The 21,061-nt window shown below is 35.2% G+C and overlaps 2 protein-coding genes and 1 pseudogene across 3 annotated transcripts; 1 reads left to right on the forward strand and 2 right to left on the reverse strand.

The window, feature by feature from the left end:
- Window positions 1–202: 202 nt before the first annotated feature.
- LOC112024555 (probable cinnamyl alcohol dehydrogenase 1) lies at window positions 203–4,037 on the reverse strand. Its single transcript, XM_024057177.2, has 6 exons — window positions 3,928–4,037; window positions 2,538–2,651; window positions 2,186–2,416; window positions 1,178–1,463; window positions 908–1,058; window positions 203–788 (listed from the first exon to the last, which is right to left on the reverse strand). Exons 1-6 carry the CDS (start codon window positions 4,035–4,037, stop codon window positions 592–594), a joined length of 1,089 nt encoding a protein of 362 aa, XP_023912945.2. The 3' UTR covers window positions 203–591.
- A 10,251-nt stretch (window positions 4,038–14,288) lies between these two features.
- On the reverse strand, window positions 14,289–20,712 carry LOC112024556 (uncharacterized). Of its 2 annotated transcripts, none has more exons than XM_065761162.1 (2): window positions 20,354–20,712; window positions 14,289–14,728 (listed from the first exon to the last, which is right to left on the reverse strand). In XM_065761162.1, the coding sequence occupies exons 1-2, from the start codon at window positions 20,600–20,602 to the stop codon at window positions 14,498–14,500; spliced, it is 480 nt and encodes a 159-aa protein (XP_065617234.1). In that variant the 5' UTR covers window positions 20,603–20,712; the 3' UTR covers window positions 14,289–14,497. The 2 variants fall into 2 exon arrangements, 1 of the variants encoding a protein (XP_065617234.1); XR_010624070.1 differs by lacking the exon at window positions 14,289–14,728 and adding an exon at window positions 16,491–16,949 and having other exon boundaries at window positions 20,354–20,468.
- LOC112024553 (pyridoxal 5'-phosphate synthase-like subunit PDX1.2) lies at window positions 18,223–18,847 on the forward strand (annotated as a pseudogene).
- Window positions 20,713–21,061: the final 349 nt, after the last annotated feature.

Below are 21,061 nucleotides of genomic sequence, written 5' to 3' on the forward strand. Positions count from 1 at the left end.
GTACAGATGCAATACTATTTTTTTTTTCTTTTTCTTTTTTCTAAAATTAGGTAATTCGAGCTAATCATGATTGCACGGATCTCACCATAGAAAGTAACCACCTGTTTTATTAAAGGATTTTTACTGTTTTTGTGAAGCAACCTGTGATCTTTTCAGCCAAAGCTTCTCGTTCTTTGAAAGTCATGATTCCACAAAATGAAAATGGACCTTAATGCAAGGGAATTTCATTAAGAAATTTAAAAAATAATAATAATACAACTCATACCGTTCTCTCATTCAAGTAAATTAAATACTAATGGCTAAGGTTGACTACAGGATAAAAATATGAAAGGATTGTAATTTAAAATTCTATACTCATCATTTTTATTAAACTATCTGTCACAACACTACTCAACAACCCTTCAGTAATTTCAGGCTAGTTAGACACTTGCAGGATGTAGAAGATCAACACCAGGAGCATTTGGATGGAAGTAAATGCCCCACCATCCAATAAGGAAGACTTGCCAATCACAGTACGCTTTAGGAATATCAATATGTGATCCATATGAACATACATATTGGGAAGAAGAATTCCTTGTTTCTCTAGCAGTTTCATTTTAGGGAGTTCTCAATATCAATCACAAACCGGTACTTCACATCTTTCTTTATTAGCCTCTCAAGAGCTTCATTTGCATACTGAATTGGAATTACTTCTATGTTTGGGTAAATTTTGTGAGCAGCACAGAAGTCTATCATTTCTTGGGTCACCTTTGTACCACCTACTACACTACCAGAAATGGTTTTCATACCTGCAAAAAGGTCAATGCATGCAGTTCATTAAAATTGTTGTTTTCAAAACCTGGAAAGGTAACATTGTCTAACTAAAAGAGTTCATGAAACTCTTCAAATCCAAAAATTGTCATAGTACCTAGATTAAGGATTGCAGGACTGAATTTGGCTTCACTTGGGAAACCTACTAGGACTAGAACACCAGCAGTTTTCAACAGCGAAATGTATGGATCAAGTGAGTGAACACCAGATGCTGTATCAATTATGAAGTCAAATGACTTAGCGAGGGCCTGCAAAAACCAAATAACCATCAATCTAACAGAACCTGCAGATAGGTTATTGATTTCAGTAGTGCTTATGTGAACAGGGAAATAAATGCTTTTTAAGAAGTTTTATTATATAAATTTACCTCTATCTGCTCTTGATCAGCCGAGACTACAAATCTGTCTGCACCAAGCAAGGTCAGGGCTTCCTGTTTCTTGGATAAGCTAGTGCTGAAAATTGTTACATTCAACCCAAAAGCCTTCCCAAACTTCACTGCCATGTGACCAAGACCTCCAAGCCCAATCACTCCTAGAGATTTACCAGGTTGGTTCATCTTGTGGCGCACCATAGGAGCATATACAGTAATTCCAGCACATAGCAAAGGAGCTGCTGAAGCCAATGGATATTTGTCAGGTATCTTGAAGCAGTACCTGTATATTCATGACCAAAACTGATATGCTTAATCTGTGTTTAAAACAGCTAAATTCCCTTCAGCATAAAGTCAGTAGGTCAATTATCGGAATAAGTTATCAAATCTAAACGCTCTAAGTTGTGGCATGAAGCTATGGTTGCTGTTGTCTACTCTGGAACCTTAATAAGAAATCATAATTTTTTCCTTTTCCCAATAGCATGCAAAGTATACATGCAGGCTCCATCAGTAAGATTTATATACTGATGTCGACTTTCCATTCTTGATTTCCTTTATCAAAGGCTGTGATACCAAGTAAACAAAAAATAAAAACAATGTACAAGAATATTGTATGTTGTTTAGTCACTGGCAAAACTGCCAAAAACAGGGCCCCTGGCCCCTGGGAAGCCTTACCTGGACACTAAAATCTACAACTTCCATGTAATTTCTTCCATCCTTTTTTGGTTTTTTAAAAGTAGCCTCCATTTAACACCTCCACAAAACAAATGATCAAATGAATTGGCACATAATCCAAGTAGTATGAACCTAGACTTCTTGTTTTGCAAGTGCATCAGTTTAAGAGGCCTAGATGTAAATACTATGCAAATGTGAGCGATAACTTCATACATTCTGCAGAAACAATTAATTTTAACGAGGGAGGGATTGGTCCTATTCCATAACTTTGATTTTTGTATGTAAAGGAAACTAAAGGAAGAGTATGTAGTAGCATAAAAGAATACTTACCTTTCATGGACAACAATGTAACTGGAATATCCTCCTTTAGTAATAGTACCATCCACATCCACGCGATTAAAGGTGTAAACTAATTCTCTTACGCAATGAACTTCTAGTCCATCATTACAATACTCACAATCTCTGCATGAGTTGACATAGGTTCCCACTCCAACATGGTCACCAACTTTGAAGTGATGAACATTAGAACCAACCTCTTTCACAATTCCTGCAATTTCGTGTCTGGTGTACAATTACAAAAATATCAGTTCAAGGAATATATCTAAGACTTTTATTTAATTTTAAATATAAGTAAAGGTCAAGGATTTTTAAGTCTACTCATAGCATAAGTTCGTCCACTTACCCAGGCACTACAGGATACATTGAATCCCCATGTTTATTCCTAGTCCAAACTACATCACCATAACAAACTCCACAGTGCGTAATTTTTATTGAAACATCATCACTCCCAACAGCCCTGTATATATAAAATTTCCGAAGTTAATTCTTAATCAGAATATAATATTAAAAAAATCATATAACCAAGAAAAACACAATTCATGAAGCAAATTTCAATTATTTTTTAATTGTAGATCTCAAAATCATATGGGAACTCTGGTATAAGATCATTATTGTCAACTAATTAATGATATGAAAAATTAACACATGGATTCACTTCTCTATAAAAAATTTAATATTTCATAAACTTAAGCAAATTGCTTACATTTTGTCATTCACTTAAGTCAATCATTACCTTTATGAACATCAAAGAGAATAAAAACACATCAACAAATAACATAATGTATAGAAGGCTATCCATCTTTCAAGCAAATATAATTTTTCTTTTCTTTTCTTTTGTTTATTATATACTTGTACTTCAAGAAGGTATTCATCACGTCAAGTACCCATTTATAATCTATCATATACAATTGTATCAGCATGATATGTTATACTGAATTATTTGTATAAAAAAGTGAACTTGACTGTTATTCCAGCCTTCATAGGACATTATATGACTACTAATAGGCTAAACAACATAATTAAACCTAGTTTAAAACACTAGTAATATTATTTTCGTGTGTGTTCTAATAAGTATTACTGTTTATCCCAAAAATAAAAAAAGGCTAAACAACATAGTTAGGAGTTTAAGCAAAACAAAAGTAAGCAAGACCTGCAAGGCATGCTTAAACAAACATTTTCTTAAAAAAAGATGACACACATTGGCCATTTAAGAAAAGGCCAAAGAAGCTAGGTGTAAAATTTTTGCTACTAATGCATAGACAAATCAAGAACTGGTTACTCTATGACATTTGACGCCTATACTTAACTTACACATGCACCTGATAAGTCTTGAACGGGCAACCTCATTCCTTCACCTTACGCTAACAACGGGAGGAGTTGCAATTTGAGCTAAAACAGATTGGCCACTCATATTTCTATATTTTTTCGGGAAACAAATCCAAAATTTTCAATGGTCAATTCAAGAATCACAACCATCATAAAAAGTTTAATGAAAGTAGAAATGCTTTATCCCATCCCTTGTAGTGATGGTTTCGATGTTTTTGACGGTCCCATTCAAGATGATGGATTTGTATGTCAAAATAAGTTATGAATGGCGGTGTTCAAACTCATGGACAACCAAATGTGCCCTTAACGAATGATGAATAAACATGCAAGCTTTTTCTTGTTTTATTTCCTTGAAAAGCTCTACTCGATCATCTTTCCCCCCCTCAAAGAAGAATAAATAAACACACCTGCGGCTGAAGTTGTAAGGTGATAAAACTCCAGATGCATCTTTTGCCGCCCATCCAAGGCAATCATCATTTGCAGTCAAGGAGCTCATTGTTGTGGACTGCTTTACCATAAAGCAATAAAGCATCAGTTTCCTCAAAGGAAATATAATTGGGGGACTGAAAGAAATCCATCAAGGCTATATATATATATATATATGCTAATATGCACCTTATGTTGCTTCAAATAAAAATAAATCAGCTGACAAACTCTAGCTTATATATATATATATAGCACCTCCTCTACCTTAAAAAAAAGTTAAATGGTAAAGTATTGAGTTCAAGAACCACTGTATATCTATGATTAAAAAGGTAATCGAATTCAAAACCAGCTATGAAAATTATTGGTCGTTTTACAAAATAGAATTATAGAGTTTAGATAACGGCTACTTTTAAGTAGCAAAGATGAGACTGTGTTAGCTTACCAAGATTGATGAAGGAAGTATATATATGTATGGAGAGGGACAGAGAATAAGAATGATAGAGATAGTACGAGGATGAAAACAACCTCTCCTCCTCACTCTACTATTTATAGGGAGACATGATTCCACGGCTCTTTACCTTACACTCGAAAACGTTGGATTATTACCACTCCAATTAGAATCGGTCTTTAGAATCCAATTTAGATAGGTAAACTTTAGTTTTATTAATACTAATAATATGTTATATAATATTGCTCTCTCTCGCTCTATTTTGTTTGTCAAACTCCAGAAAATCCAGGATTACAATACATTATCCTTTAAATTAATTAAGAAAAAAAATTATCAAAATGACTATTTTAATTTAAACTTAAATGAAAGTTATGAAAATAATGTCTAAATGAATAATATTTTGGGACACCCCAAAATGAATGAAATAATAAATAAATAAAATGGTGATTTTTGGTTAAGCTCAATTAGTAAAATTTTGTCTTCTAAAAAAAAAAATAGTAAAATTTCTAATGGTTGAATAAGAAATTTGGAATTCAATCTTCACTTATACCAAATACCAATAGATATCTTGGACTGAATAAAAAACACAATCATTAAAAGCAGGCCTCTATATGAAAAAAAAAAAAAAAAAAAAAAAAAAAAAAAAAAAAAAAAAAAAAAAAAAAAAAAAAAAAAAAAAAAAAAAAAAAAAACACATACAAAATGGGTCAAAATAAACAAAATGAACTCAAGAGGCTTTTAATATCAAAGAATTATCTAATCAGACCAAAAAAGATGAAATGATTTATTTCATTTTGAGTGATATTGAGTTATTGACCTTGGTCATCTCATCCCCCTGTCAGAGTGTCAGGCAGCCACAAATTTCTAAATTTCACTAGTGACTTTATCGTTACGTATGCAGTGACCTCCTTGACCTTGAATATCTATTTATTTTTTATATTTTTAGTATGAATGAAATTATTTATTCAAGAATCATGATGAAAAAAGATCAAATTATTAATTATTTAGATTGACTAGCTACGTTACTACGTAGGCAGTGACCTCCTTTGAGTTGGAATGGTGGAGCCATGGGACTATTCCTATTACAGAATTCAAATGAGCCAAAGCGGGCCAAAACATTGGTTTCTCTACATACAGCCATAGCTTCTCTTCAATAACTCGATAATTTTGCTCAATAATATTGCTTTCGAACTATTTTGCCAAATAAGATTATATTAAATTTATATATTAGAAAATAATCTCTTTTTGAAATTTGACTCTTTCCTTGAATCTCAACTCTTCAAGAAGAGTAAGTTTCAATCTTTAAAAAAAAAAATAATTCACTTAGATCGCAACTTTTTAAGAAGCAAGTTTCAAGTGAATCTTTAAAATAATTGATTTACATAAATTTTTCTTCTTAGGTCTATTTAAAATCTGTTTATTTTGCTGAAATTGAAAACTTTTTGTTAAAAGTACTGTAGATAAAAGTAAAAATTAGTTGAAATAGTTACCGTTGGACTCATAAATGATACCAAAAGTGCAGTGAGACCCATAAATAGTAGCAAAAATAAGCTGATTTTTTAATTTAGAGCCAAACGCCACGAGATAAGACCAAGGTAGTCAATTCCGTACCGTACCGACTGGTATATACCGTACCGGCAAGCATACTGGTACATGTAACCCCCTTGTTTCGTACCGAAAAAAATACCGGCCATACCGGCTATGTACCAGCCGTACTGGCCAATTTCGGGTAATACCAGCTGGTACCGGGTGTACCAGTCAGTACAGGAAAAAGTTTTTTTTTTTTTTTTTAATTTAAGTTTTGCAATTTTTGAATTTTTGTTAGGGCATAATGGTAACTTATTTGTATTAACTTATTAGTATTATTTGTTTTCTTAGTATGCAATGGTAACTTTTAGACTTTCTATTTTTTATAGTTTGTGTGTGTGTGTGTGCGTGTGTGTGTGTGTGTTTTTTTTTTTTCTTTTAATTGATACTAAAGTCTAAAACCATAAATAATTAATTCTAAATTGAGGAAATGCTTTATGGTAAACTTTTATATTTATTATAATTGTAGGGTTAGGATTTGTGGCTCAAGCCCAGAACAATGAATTTGTAGAGAATGGGTGAAAGAGCTAGATTGATTAAGGAATTGACAACAGTTAATCACAACCTACAGGTATAAACCAACATGAAGTTACTCATAAAAAATGGAATGACTTGGTTTCCGAAGAGGCATATCATTGATCATATAGTGATTACAATTCTTAGAACTACAGTAAAGTTTTCTTGTTCTTCACTCTTCCTCTTTTTTCCTCTCTCCTTTATTTTCAGGAGTCTCCTTCCTTTATATATCCTCCCTTCCCCTCATCTCCATCGTCCACTTGTACCTCATCTGTGAGCCTACTTGAGTATATGTTACGTCAAGCATCTCCTTTAGCTTTGTGTGAGTGGCGGTAGGTGAGGTTACATTGTTCAAGGGTCTTCTTCACATGAATGCGGCCAAAAAAGTTGCTGCAGAGCCTTAAATACGGTGGTAGCAGCTTTCTCTTTAGATATTTCTTCATCCTTATCGTCTCCAAGTATACTCAGAGCTTATCTTGATCAGGAGGAGTCCTCGGAAGATCATTCTGACCTTTTATACGTTCAATTGATCCGTACTATACGCATCAGAGGAATAACATCTCTTCGGACAGAAGGCAACCTCTTCGGATTGTAATCACTTCTTTTTGGGAGTCCCTCTTCCAGATAGGCCTTGCCCTTACCTCTCATTCTCTTCGGATGCACAGTAATCCTCACATGGGGTTCTAGGCCCACTACGTTAGACTGGGCCTTTTCCCCCCACAATAGCCCCTCAAAATTTTAATTTTTCCCTCGCATCCGAAGAGAAAAAATAAGATTTTGACCCGTCACGTAAGGAAAGAGAATAAAAAAGTTTAAAAAAGAAAACTCATAAATACCCAAGTTTACACGTGCGCGGGCATAGATACAAGCGCTTCATTATTGCCGCTGTCAGTTCCGTATTCCCAAAGCGTTGTATTGATTACTCCAGGTGGCGTTCTGTCTTTTGTATCCAACGGTGGATTGTTGATCCAACGGACAGGGTTCTTCTTCGGGATTTGGACGGGATGAATTACATCCTTTCACCTGTCCCCGTATATAAGCCCTCAGAAGAGGTTATTTTTCTTTACTTTACGCATCCTTAGAATACCCAGCGAACTCATTCATTCAATACCCTTCAAGCTTCTTCGATTTTCTGTCTTCTTTCTTTCTAGGATCTACTAAGAGACCATTTTGAGTTCAGAGATCGTTCTCCACTCTCGTCTGTGTAAGTTTCGGCATCCTTTGGCCCCTTATTTTCTTCTCAGCTAATATTTTCAACCTTCGAAACCCCTGTTTCCTGGTCACTGCTTCAATCATTCTCTAAAAATGGGTAGATTCCAACACCTCGTCGATAGTCCGGCGTTGATAGAGGAATTTAAGCGAAATTATGGCATATCGCGGGGGGTGAATCTGAGATATTGCCCTCCAAAGCAGATACTAATGGACTGAGAAGAGGGAGAGGTCGTAATCCTAATGATAGCCTTCATCGAAGGGGGAATGACCCTCCCAATGGGTTCCATCACCCTGAATTACCTTCGCAACCATAGACTCTCTCCTGAGTAGTGCGCGCCCAACACCTTTAGGATACTAGGAGCTATCGATGCCTCGAACCAACAATTAGGATTAGGGTTGACCTGGTACATATGTATGAGTGTCATAGCCAAAAAAGGGCGGGATACTACCTTAAATCCCTATTCGACATCGTTAGATTGTTCTCCTGCCTTCCCAAATCAAATAAAGGGATAAAAGACGACTATCTAATCGTCTCAGGCGCATGGCATGACGGTATACACTATCCAACCAAGCCAGAAGAGCCAGGTGTGACTTCCTAGACTTAGGATTTCTAACAATAGTCTTAGGATCTTCACTCTTCATAGACTTTTTTTTTTTTTTTTATGCCGTCATATTTCAATTTTCTGACCATGTTTGTTTGTTTGTGTTTTTGTTTTGTTTTTTTGTTTTTTATTTATAGATAAAGCACATACTACTCCTCGGCTTAGCCTTACCAACACCGCCGCCCTTAATTATCTACTATGCTCGGAGATATTTGTGAGTGAAGACGGACAGCTCCGGTCCATCCCCCTTATACTCAGCTACACACCCAAGAAAACAGATATTCAGCCGGCCGGCAACGCCATTACACAAGGTAATCACTGGCTTTGGCGAATAGACGTCGCTCGGTGACACTTTTTAGCGCCATACGATCTCGAGCCCGTTCCACACCAACCCATAGGGTATTCCATTGCTAATCTGACCAGTTCAACAAGTCTCCCTCGAGCCGGTGGTCGTAGGAGAGAGGGTCGGCTCTTCATCCTCTTCGCTAGAGGAACAGATAGACAAATTTAAATTTGAAGGAGAAGCTTCAGGGGGAGTGCAGGTAATACCCTCCTCAGATTCTGAGGAGGAAGCCGACAGGCAATCCAATGTCTACCCACCAATTTTGCTAACCACTCTCCCAGAGGACTCTTCAAAAGAAGAAGAGATGTCCGACTTAAAACTTCTGCTGAAGACGAGGGGCAAGAAGGCTGAGTCCAAAGGGACGGGGACTTCCTGACCAGTGGTGAATTTACCTCCACCTCTACCCCCACCTCAAGTTCCTGATCCGGGCTTAAAACCAATACCGGACTTAAAGAAAAAAAGACCTCTCGAACCTGAGGAGCGGGAGGTGGTGATACCACCTAAGACCACAAAGCAACAAAAGGTGGTGAGGGACCACCGGAGTAAGAGGGCCTCATCCGTAGAGAGTCGGGAGGATCCTCCTGTGGCTGACGTGCGCCGAGGGCAACACACGTGGTCTCCCAGATTGGAACTAGATGGCGTTCCTTTTTCTTGGGAGACCTCCGTTAGAAACTACGATGGTGGAAAAGTAGGGCTGATAGTTGAAGCCTTGGAGCAACCACTGCTCCTCCCCCGAGATATGGAGTCATACAGGCGCTTCAGCCAGTATGAACTTTTCATGTCCCTGAAGAGGGACCTGGCCATGGTAAGCGTTCTTATCCAGCTCTTCGGTTGGCACGCTAATTTTCTGTGTTTTATGCTAACCTTTTTACTTTACTATGCAAATTACCCAGCAAGTCTTCGTGGCCGAAGAGTGGAACCGAAAAGCCTATGTTGAAGCCCAAGCGGAGGCCCACTCTAGGTCCAAGGCAAAAAAAGCTTTGGGCAGCTTAAAGGAGGAGGTCTCTCAGATCTCCGAGCAGTTTAAAGGGGTAACCTAAGAAAGGGATAGCCTCAATGCTGGCCTCCAAAACGCTGAGAGCCAGGCCGAAGCCCAACGCAAGCTGCTAAATGAGACTCAGAACAATTTGGCCTTTGAGAAAGCTCTTGTGAAGGAACTTTGCGCCGAACTTCAGAAGGCCAGGGAGGCTACTAAGCAGGCTCAGAGGGATGCTCAGCTAGCCAAGGAGGCGACCGAGGCCGAAAAGAAGGCAGCATTCAAACTGGGTGTGGACGTAACCGAAAAAGGGTTAACGGAGCAGTTTGCCTCGGTTAGCCGAGATTACTGCGACATAACCTGGGTAAAAGCACTGGATGCTGCCGGGGTGCCTGCTGATTCGGAATTGAGATTGCCTGGGAGCATTTACTACGATCCTGATATCCGAGAGCTCCTAGAGTCTGACCTTCCTCCCCCAGAACAACTCCCTGAAGCTTCGGAGCAACCTTTGGTCAGCCAAGTCCCTCTGACCATGCTTGAGGTTTCTAAGGAGTCTGGTCAACCGGGTGCTCAAAGCAAACCAGCTGAACCATCCAAGGACAAGGGCAAGAACTCGAAAAAAGAGAGAACTTCTTCAGAACCCAAGAATCAGATTTCAACAGCTGTGGTTACTCAGACGAGCAAGGCGGATGACCCTGTGATCCCTCAGACAAAATCTTAGATACTTTTTTTTTTTTTTTTTTTTTATTCCCCCAACAAAGAGAAGATATATCTTAAAACGAAAACAAAGAGCTGTTAACAGCGTTCGAGTCACCTGCAAAATTAGAATTGGCTACCTCAGTGTCTGATACAAAGAGCTGCTTAATATGCTTCTATCAAATACCTAAAGTTCAAGTAATTGAGATTTTACATTCTATGATTTAATATCATGAATGTTTGTGAGAGTTAGTGCCTTATGAGGTGGCTGGTCATTCTCTGCAGCACATGCAACAACTTGCTGTGCTGTCATGAAATGTGCTACACACTTGTACTTTTATCAACAAAGTTATACTAAATATCATACTAGAGAAAAAAGATACAAAGAGATAATACTAAATTGGACACATTGACACTTCTATTTTTTTTTTTTTCACTTCTATTTTTTTTTTTTAATGGAGATACACAACACTTATCTTTACACCAATTGAAATCAATTTTCATCACACTTTTTAAGTTTAAATAAAAATCGTCTCTAAATTGTTTTAAAATATTTCATGGCTCCAACTCTATGTAGCAGATCCATACTTTCAAATTATGTCTTATTTTTCATGACACTAATCTCTAATGCTTACATCTTTCACTAATCTTTTTTTCCCCTCAATCTCTTTCTCTTTCATTGTTTCAAATTCTATGTTTTGGTAATGAACTTTGAGGCTTTTTAGCAATGAAGTGTTAAAAATTAATTAAAAAATTGAGTGGAAGATCAATAGATGAACGATTGTGTTTCCAAAGTTCCCTATAATTTTGCCCCCCCTGAATTAAAATCTTGGCTCCGCCACTGATTGGGGGACTCAAAGAAATCCATCAAGGTTATATATATGCTAATATGCACCTTATGTTGCTTCAAATAAAAATAAATCAGCTGACAAACTCTAGCTTGTATATATATATATATATATATATAGCACCTCCTCTACCTTAAAAAAAAGTTAAATGGTAAAGTATTGAGTTTAAGAATCACTGTATATGTATGATTAAAAAGGTAATCGAATTCAAAACCAGCTATGAAAATTATTGGTCGTTTTACAAAATAGAATTATAGAGTTTAGATAACGGCTACTTTTAAGTAGCAAAGATGAGACTGTGTTAGCTTACCAAGATTGATGAAGGAAGTATACATATGTATGGAGAGGGATAGAGAATAAGAATGATAGATAGAGATAGTACGAGGATGAAAACAACCTCTTCTCACTCTACTATTTGAAATTTGACAGAGAATAAGAATGATAGATAGAGATAGTACGAGGATGAAAACAACCTCTCCTCCTCACTCCACTATTTATAGGTAGACATGATTCCACGGTTCTTTACCTTACACTCGAAAACGCTCAATTATTACCACTCCAATTAGAATCAGTCTTTTTAGAATCCAATTTAGATAGGTTAACTTTAGTTTTATTAATACTAATAATATGTTATATAATATTGCTCTCTCCCTCTATTTTGATTGTCAAACTCTAGAAAATCCAGGATTACAATACATTATCCTTTAAATTAATTAAGGAAAAAATTATCAAAATGACCATTTTAATTTAAACTTAAATGAAAAGGTAGGTTATGAAAAATAATGTCTAAATGAATAATATTTTGGGACAACCCAAAATGAATGAAATAATAAATAAACAAAATGGTGATTTTAGTTAGCTCAATTAGTAAAATTTCGTCTTCTAAAAAAAAATAGTAAAATTTCTAATGGTTGAATAAGAAATTTGAAATTCAATTTCCGCCTACACCAAACACCAATAGGTGTCTTGGACGGAATAAAAGGCACAATCATTAAAAGCAGGCCTATATATGAAAAAATAAAATAAAAAAATAAAAAAACACAAACACAGACAGAATGGGCCAAATTAAACAAAATGAACTCAAGAGGCTTTTAATATCAAAGAATTATCTAATCAGACCAAAAAAGACGAAATGATATGTTTCATTTTGAGCGTTATTCACCATGGTCATCTCATCTCCCCTGTGAGGCAGCCACAAATTTCTAAATTTCACTAGTGACTTTATCGTTACGTATGCAGTGACCTCCTTGACCTTGAATATTTATTTATTTTTTATATTTTTAATATGAATGAAATTATTTATTCAAGGATAATGACGAAAAAAGATCAAATTATTTAGATTGACTAGCGATGTTACTACGTAGGCAGTGACCTGCTTTGAGTTGGAATGGTGAAGCTATGGGACTATTCCTATTACAGAATTCAAATGAGTCAAAGCCGGCCAAAACATTGGCTTCTCTACATACAGCCATAGCTTCTCTTCAATAACTCGACGATTTTGCTCAATAATATTGCTTTCGAACTATTTTGCCAAATAAGATTGGATTAAATTTATATATTAGAAAATAATCTCTTTTTCAAATTTGACTCGTTCCTTAATCTCAACTCTTCCAGAAGAGTAAGTTTCAAGATACATTTATTGATATAACTATAAGTGATGTGACATTCTTTAAAAAAAAAAAATGATTCACTTAGATCACAACTTTTTAAGAAGAAAGTTTCAAGTGGATCTTTAAAATAATTGATTTACATAAATTTTTCTTGGCCTATTTTGAATTTGCATATTTTGCTGAAATTGAAAATTTTTTTGCTGAAAATGTTGTAAATAAAAATAAAAATTAGCTGAAATAATACCGTGAGACTCATAAATAGTACCAAAAAATACAGTGGGGCTCATAAATAGTAGCAAAAATAAACTGAATAATAAAATAAACTGATTTTTTAATTTAAAGTCAAACGCGCACTTAAAGAGGTAAGACCCACTTGAAACTATGATTTCAACTCTTCAAGAGTTGAAATGATATTCGACACTTGGTTCTAGGGTAGAAGTGCCATTATGAATTCTCTAATTGCCGATCAATATTTAAGTCTTTTGACATAAAGCGTCTTTTGTTAAAACTCATTTATGAAAGAAGCAAAATTGGCTTAAATGAAACTCGCCTCTTCAAGATGGTTGATTCCAATCTTCAGGTCTCATAAACTGTAAACATACAATCAATAAAACCTATCTCAAATGCTAACCCATACCTTAAAAACCTCCTTTTACGTTTCCATCAATTTATATATAAAATCAATGGGTTTGCATTATCAAAACCAACCCTTCGAATAGTGTTTTTTATCATTTAAAATCTAAGGCATTAGTTACAAAAGCAAAGAATGAGAGACGTGGATATGAGCTAGACTTTGAGATGTACGTTCGAAGCATGAAATAGTGGCTCTAGGTGGCAATTTTAGTCGCTAACACAGAGAGAGAGAGAGAGAGAGAGAGAGAGAGAGAGAGAGAGAAATTTTGGAAATAGGAGAGGAACTAAATCTATTTTCACGCATCTCGCCTCATAAAGAGTCAAGATCCAGAACATTATTTTTACAAACACTACATAAACCACAACCACACCAGCAGATGTGGCATGAAACATTGAGTTAAAAAAAGAGAGGTTATTTTTCCATATAAGTTTGAAACAACTCTATTTGGCAAATAATTTGCCAACCTACATTATTGAGCAAAACGACCTCAACAACTTGAGGTTAATAACTTCTTTATTGCAGACACATAACTTTACATATCCTTAGATATGTACCTTAGATTCTCAAATTAGTGGCTATATTGACGTCATATAATTGAAGTTAATTTGCGAGGAGATTACATATTTTATTTTATAGTGTATTGGCCAAAATACAATCACATGGTTGAATTTAATTAGGGAAGCAAAAAATACAATCTCCTATTCATTAGGAGAATATTTTAGAGTAGAAGTTAAACCAAGTTATTTATAAATAGCTGGGGCTTGGTTCAAGAAAAAGCTTGTTTATATAAATTTATTTAGCAATTGAATCAAACCCAAGCCCAAGTTTAGGCTTGAACCAAATTTCTCTGTTCCCAATCCCACCAAAACATGAAAATCAATAGTTTGTATCTTAACAATCCATATTGGATCCAACTTCATAGAAAATGGGAAAGAAGCAAATTGGGCAGCATACAAAAGCCTAACGAATTAGCAAAACAGCTTTAGACAGCAATCTTGATACAAAAAACATGTTCAAGACATCAACACCATGGATTATACCAACTCCGGATGAAAGGGGTAGGTCTGGATACATACATTTTATTTCTTTTGCTTTCTCTTCCTCTTTATGGAAGGCTTCTCAGTCTGCAATTTCAGTTCTGAGTTTTTAATAAATTGTGCAATTTGAGGGTCTTCTGGCAAAGTACATAGCAGAAATTTCTTGTTGGAACCAATTTGGTTGCAGAACAGCTTCAGCATCTTCCTCCCCCTCATCCACTTGAGCATTAGCTTCAAGTGTGTCTTGCTGTTCAATCCACTAATACCAGATTCCTGTAATGAAAAATCAAACCTAATAAAAAACATAAAGCTTACACAAGCAGATATAATTTCCCATATAAATTTTTTTAAAAGAACAACAAATAAGTGGCTCATTTCGAGAACATATGATTATCCTCTATCTGTGACTCATATTTCAATAACATATTATGATGTACCACAGATGATCTATATATCCTCAGGTGCCCTGTGCACAATCCAAAGTTAGCAAGTTAGTAGCAACATAATTATTCCATGGCATAGTACAGTAAAAAAAAAAAAATCTCATCCCAGGCTCAGTAAACAAAGGACATGTGCAGTGTCAATTAATTCAAATGACTGTCCATAAATCCATAGGCACGTAAATTGCAAAAGAATAACATTAGAAAGTTAACTACAATTACAACAACAACAACAACAAAAAGGCTTTGGGATTGGCTATGGATCCTCAATTGATTCATAGACAAACATAAACCACATTTAGATTATACAAATTTTAGTGTGACATAACCATCAAAATAAGTTACAAAAATCCTTTTAAATAACTTGAATTTTACTAAAAGAGCTAGTCATAAAGTCATATTTTGTCTTTGGCATTATATATAACAACTAAAGAATGAGTCTAATCAGCAGTACCATACAAGGAAGAAAAGGTCAATCTTGATGGTAACACAAGATTTATAAAGTGTTACACCATCCATATAGATACTGATGTTAGACAAATATTGGAGAAGTGTGAAATGGAAAAAGAATTGAAACAAGAGAAGTTTAAAAGTTAAAGAATAAGTTAGGGCTGATATAAACCAAGAATCATGAACAAATGCAGCTTCAAAAAGGAGAAAAAAAAAAAACTTGTTTAATAATGAAACCAACTTCAAACCACTCTTTAAGAGTTAAAACCATAGCTTAAATATGTTTAAATGTTTCATGAGCAAGCATGTGATTTAAGTAGCTTCATAATGGTTTGTCTAAGATAGTGGAAAAGACTTTTTTTTTTTTTTTTTTTTGCCAAAATGCAAAACTAACCCTCTAAGTTTCACCATTTTTCATTTCAGTCCTATAAGTTTAGGAAGAGAGAGAGAGAGAGAGAGAGAGAGAGAGAGAGAGAGAGAGAGAGAGAGAGAGAGAGAGAGAGAGAAATTTTGGAAATGGGAGAGGAACTAAATCTATTTACATGCATCTCGCCTCATAAAGAGTCAAGATCCAGATGAACATTATTTTTACAAACACTACATAAACCACAACCACACCAGCAGATGTGGCATGAAACTTTGAGTTAAAAAAAGAGAGGTTATTTTTCCACATAAGTTTGAAACAATTCTATTTGGCAAATAATTTGCCAACCTGCATTATTAAGCAAAACGACCTCAACAACTTGAGGTTAATAACCTCTTTATTGCAGACACAAAACTTAACGTACATACCTTAGATTCTCAATTTTTTTTTTGATAAGACCTTAGATTCTCAAATTAGTGGCTATATTGACTTATGAGTCGTATAATTGAAGTTAATTTGCGAGAAGATAACATATTTTATTTTATAGTGTATTGGCCAAAATACAATCACATAGTTGAATTTAATTAGGGAAGCGAAAACCACAATCTCCTATTCAATAGGAGAATATTTTAGAGTGGAAGTTAAACCGAGTTATTTATAAATAGCTGGGCCTCGTTTCAAGAGAAAGCTTGTTTATAAAAATTTATTTAGCAAACGAATCAAACCCAAGCCCAAGTTTAGGCCTGAACCAAATTTCTCTGTTCCCAATCCCACCAAAACATGAAAATCAATAGTTTGTATCTTAACAATCCATATTGGATCCAACTACATAGAAAATGGGAAAGAAGTAAATTGGGCAGCATACAAAAGCCTAATGAATTAGCAAAACAGCTTTAGACAGCAATCTTGATACAAAAAACATGTTCAAGACATCAACTGAAGGAAGCACTAATGTCACCACGGATATTACCAACTCCGGATGAAAGGGGTAGGTCTAGATACATACATTTTATTTCTTTTGCTTTCTCTTCCTCTTTATGGAAGGCTTCTCAGTCTGCAATTTCAGTTCTGAGTTTTTAATAAATTGTGCAATTTGAGGGTCTTCTGGCAAAGTACATAGCAGAAATTTCTTGTTGGAACCAGTTTGGTTGCAGAACAGCTTCAGCATCTTCCTCCCCCTCATCCATTTGAGCATTAGCTTCAAGTGTGTCTTGCTGTTCAATCCACTAATACCAGATTCCTGTAATGAAAAATCAAACCTAATCAAAAACATAAAGCTTACACAAGCAGATATAATTTCCCATATACATTTTTTTTTAAAGAACAACATATAAGTGACTCATTTGGAGAACATATGATTATCCTCTATCTGTGACTCATATTTCAATAACATATTATGATGGACCACAGATGATCTATATATCCTCAGGTGCCCTGTGCACAATCCAAAGTTAGCAAGTTAGTAGCAACATAATTATTCCATGGCATAGTACAGTAAAAAAAAAAATCTCATCCCAGGCTCGGTAAACGATGGACATGTGCAGTGTCAATTAATTCAAATGACTGTCCATACATCCATAGGCACGTAAATTGCAAAAGAATAACATTAGAAAGTTAACTACAATTACAACAACAAGAACAACAACAAAAAGGCTTTGGGATTGGCTATGAATCCTCAATTGATTCATAGACAAACATAAACCACATTTAGATTATACAAATTTTAGTGTGTCATAACCATCAAAATAGGTTACAAAAATCCTTTTAAATAACTTGAATTTCACTAAAAGAGCTAGTCATAAAGTCATATTTTGTCTTTGGCATTATATATAACAACTAAAGAATGAGTCTAATCAGCAGTACTATACAAGGAAGAAAAGGTCAATCTTGATGGTAACACAAGATTTATAAAGTGTTACACCATCCAGATAGATACTGATGTTAGACAAATATTGGAGAAGTGTGAAATGGAAAAAGAATTGAAACAAGTGAAGTTTAGGAGTTAAAGAATAAGTTAGGGCTAATATAAACCAAGAATCATGAACAAACACAGCTTCAAAAAGGAGAAAAAAAACTTGTTTAATAATGAAACCAACTTCAAACCACTCTTTAAGAGTTAAAACCATAGCTTAAATATGTTTAAATGTTTCATGAACAAGCGTGTGATTTAAGTAGCTTCATAATGGTTTGTCTGAGATAGTGGAAATGACTTTTTTTTTTGGCCAAAATTCAAAACTAACCCTCTAAATTTCACCATTTTTCATTTAAGTCCTATAAGTTTGGGTTTTGTCATTTCAGTCCTCTAAGTTTCATTCTTTCCCAATTAAATCCTCCATAAACCTGCTGTTAATTTCTGCCATTAACTTACCAAAACGGCATCATTTTAGACCTTAGTTAATATTTATTTATCATTTTTTTTTCCTGTTACAAAAAGCCAACCATTCCTTGTTTCTCATTTCCTTTTCTTTTCTAATCATTTTTTGGTTCAGGCAATTTCACAAACACCTGGTGCGATGGCTGAAGACGATGCCGTCACGGTCTAAAATAGCATCACCATCATAGACGCCAAGACAAACCCATTTTCCCTCAAGGCTGGGCTAACCCAAATGCTTCACAGCGGAGCCATTGTCGAAGTCACAAACGCCAAACAAGCCGAGATCGCCGAACAAGCTGGTGCATGTTGTCTCATTGTGTCGGACCCATCTCAACGAGGCATTTCTTGCATGCCAGACCCATCTCTCATCAAGGAAATCAAGTGCATCATTTCGATCCCCATAATGGTCAGTGCCCATCTCAGCCATTTCGTCGAGGCCCAGATACTTGAAGCCAGTGGGATCGATTTCATCGACGAGAGCGAAGCTATTGCTCTTGCAGATGAGGACAATTTCATTAACAAGCACAACTTTTGTTGCCCATTTGTTTGTGGGTGTGAAAACCACGGAGAAGCATTGAGCAGAGTAAGAGAAGGTGCGGCTATGATAAGGATTCAAGGGGATTTATCTGGGTCTGGAAATGTAGCAAAAACAGTCAAGAATATGAGGGCTGTAATGGGTCAGATAAGAATCTTGAATTACATAGATGAAGGCAAAGGACTTAATTGGGTTGGATCTTGAATAACATGGTAAGTTAACGGAAAAAATTAACAACAAATTAACAGAAGACTTAATTAGAAAAGAATGAAGCTTAGAGGACTAAAATGATAAAACTCAAATTTATAGGAATGAAATGAAAAATGGTGAAACTTCAAGGGTGAGTTTTGCATTTTAGCCCTTTTTTTTCACTAAAAATCAGAGAAGAGTGCGCCAAAGTACATGGGCTGTATACAACGGGAAACACAAGAACAAAGAAGAAGCAATAATGAAAAATAGATATTTCAATTTAACCATGCTTAGTTCTTGACCCTCAAAACAACAAGGACAACAAAATTTATATGGTTCTAGTGCATTTTGTCTAATTATAAAATCTTTTCAAACACAAAATTGATAGATTTTGTTCATTCTTTTTATTGTAAACAAATGAAAAGTTAGTCTGTGTAATTAACTTGACTAGGAACATCTCAATTATAACACAGGTGACAAAGAGTGAGGATGGATTTTGGTAGAGGTACAAAGTTTTACTCATGATGTTTGTGAATCAAAGTTCTAATCAGTATTCTGCAATTGAGAAATCTCTATATCTACAAGTCTATTTTGAATTATCGATACATTTATTCTACTCATGATCAGGGTTTTTTTTTTTTTTTCCCCTGATAATTCGATAATTGAGGGTGGGGAGATTTGAACCCTAAAAATCTCCATTGGAAACATCAAGAGCTGCCAATTGAGACAAGGCTCTTGACTTATATTATACACACACACACACTTATGATTAATATGCAAAAAATAATTTATACATTCAAAACAAAATTCATAATAGCTATAAATATTCTACTTATCAAAAAAAAAAAGTTAATGTTACAAATATTCTGCTAGATATTGGATACGTCAGTTAAGACATGAACATGTTGGTATAAGTTTGGGTTCTATTTTCACGTCCACAAGCACAAAGGTCTTAGAACTTTGTGAAGCAGTAAATGAACAGAAATGAAAACGAAGTAATTCGAGTAAGAGAAAAAAAAAAAAATATATATATATATATAATATTTAGTAATTAAAACCTGTTAAACAATAGATTCATTTGATATAATGTTATGCAGCATAATAGAGGGGAATGAGCTGTAGGCTGTAGCTCAAATGAAACAATGCAAGCTTCTTTTCCCTTGTGAGAGGAAGGAGCAGGGTACAAGATGTGAATATGCATCTATGGCTATGCAGGTTGGTGAGGTTTCATTTTCTAGTGGCATTTCCAATTAGAAATTACCCGCATTTGAGACACAATATCTTCAATTATACCATAATAAATAAAAGTATAACAAAAATAATGTATTTAATTCAATCTCACCTACAAGTACAAGAATAAATTTTTTCATTATTATTAAAAAATATTAAAAAAAAATTATGTTGTCATAGTCACAGATGGTAATGTAAAAGTGTGGAGTTAGTTCATATAATATTATTATAGGTGTTTGATTCAAATAGAAATAGGAGATGTATTATCAATTATGACAATGAAAAGGGAAAAGAGGAAAGAGGAAAAAGGAAGGACCTGGGCTTGAATCCAAGCACTAGAGATGGTGAGAGGGCCGCGTTGGTTGATGAGACGGTAGAGGTCTTGAGCTATGTTAGATGCCTCCTGTGGCGCCACCTTCGGATTTATCTTCCGAAGATTCTCCCCCCTTTTTCGAGAGAAATGCCTCACCAGACTACTACTCATCATATTCATCAAGCTACCGCTACCACTACCACTACTAGCAGCAGTCCTACTCCTACTAAACAGTCCGCCCACGAACCACATCTCTACTCCACTCCGCCACCGTTTCTTTCTACTTCTCCACTCTGGGTCAAGGACCTCACCTTAGACTGAGAGCTGCTAGGGAGGTTTTGGGTTTATAAAATCGACTAACTAGAAAGAAAGTAGAAACCCTTCATAATGAGCACGTGTCCCTCACGTGGCTTTTACCTTTGCTTACCCTCCTCCAATAGCATCCTTCTTCTGTTTAGATTTTAGCTTTACAACATGTTTTCAAAATATAATGAGAATGAGTTGAGGTTTCTTTTTTTTTGGTAATCGATGCTTGGAATTAACTAATGAACAACAAGTCTATTACAACAAACAAGGCCAACTTTATCTCTAGCCAGAAATTTAGCCACCACATCCGGTGAGTCAAACAAAAAAAGAAAATCAGTTACATCAAGATCAGCTCTCATGTCAACGCATCAATTTGCTTCCTTGAACACGTGCACCACTGAATGA

The sequence above is a fragment of the Quercus suber genome, unplaced genomic scaffold (genome assembly GCF_002906115.3).
Source record: "Quercus suber isolate HL8 unplaced genomic scaffold, Cork oak 2.0 scaffold_399, whole genome shotgun sequence".
Classification (NCBI taxonomy): Eukaryota; Viridiplantae; Streptophyta; class Magnoliopsida; order Fagales; family Fagaceae; genus Quercus; species Quercus suber.

What these genes read in the sequence shown, in the direction of transcription:
- LOC112024555 (XM_024057177.2), bottom strand. Translation starts at nt 4,037, where the DNA reads ATGGTAAAGCAGTCCACAACAATGAGCTCCTTGACTGCAAATGATGAT. An exon ending in CCTTACAACTTCAGCCGCAG is followed by an intron (nt 2,652 to 3,927) that starts GTGTGTTTATTT and finishes TTATATATACAG; the next exon opens with GGCTGTTGGGAGTGATGATG. An exon ending in TACATTGTTGTCCATGAAAG is followed by an intron (nt 1,464 to 2,185) that starts GTAAGTATTCTT and finishes ATGAATATACAG; the next exon opens with GTACTGCTTCAAGATACCTG.
- LOC112024556 (XM_065761162.1), bottom strand. Translation starts at nt 20,602, where the DNA reads ATGTGGTTCGTGGGCGGACTGTTTAGTAGGAGTAGGACTGCTGCTAGT. An exon ending in GTGCTTGGATTCAAGCCCAG is followed by an intron (nt 14,729 to 20,353) that starts GTCCTTCCTTTT and finishes TTTTCATTACAG; the next exon opens with GAATCTGGTATTAGTGGATT.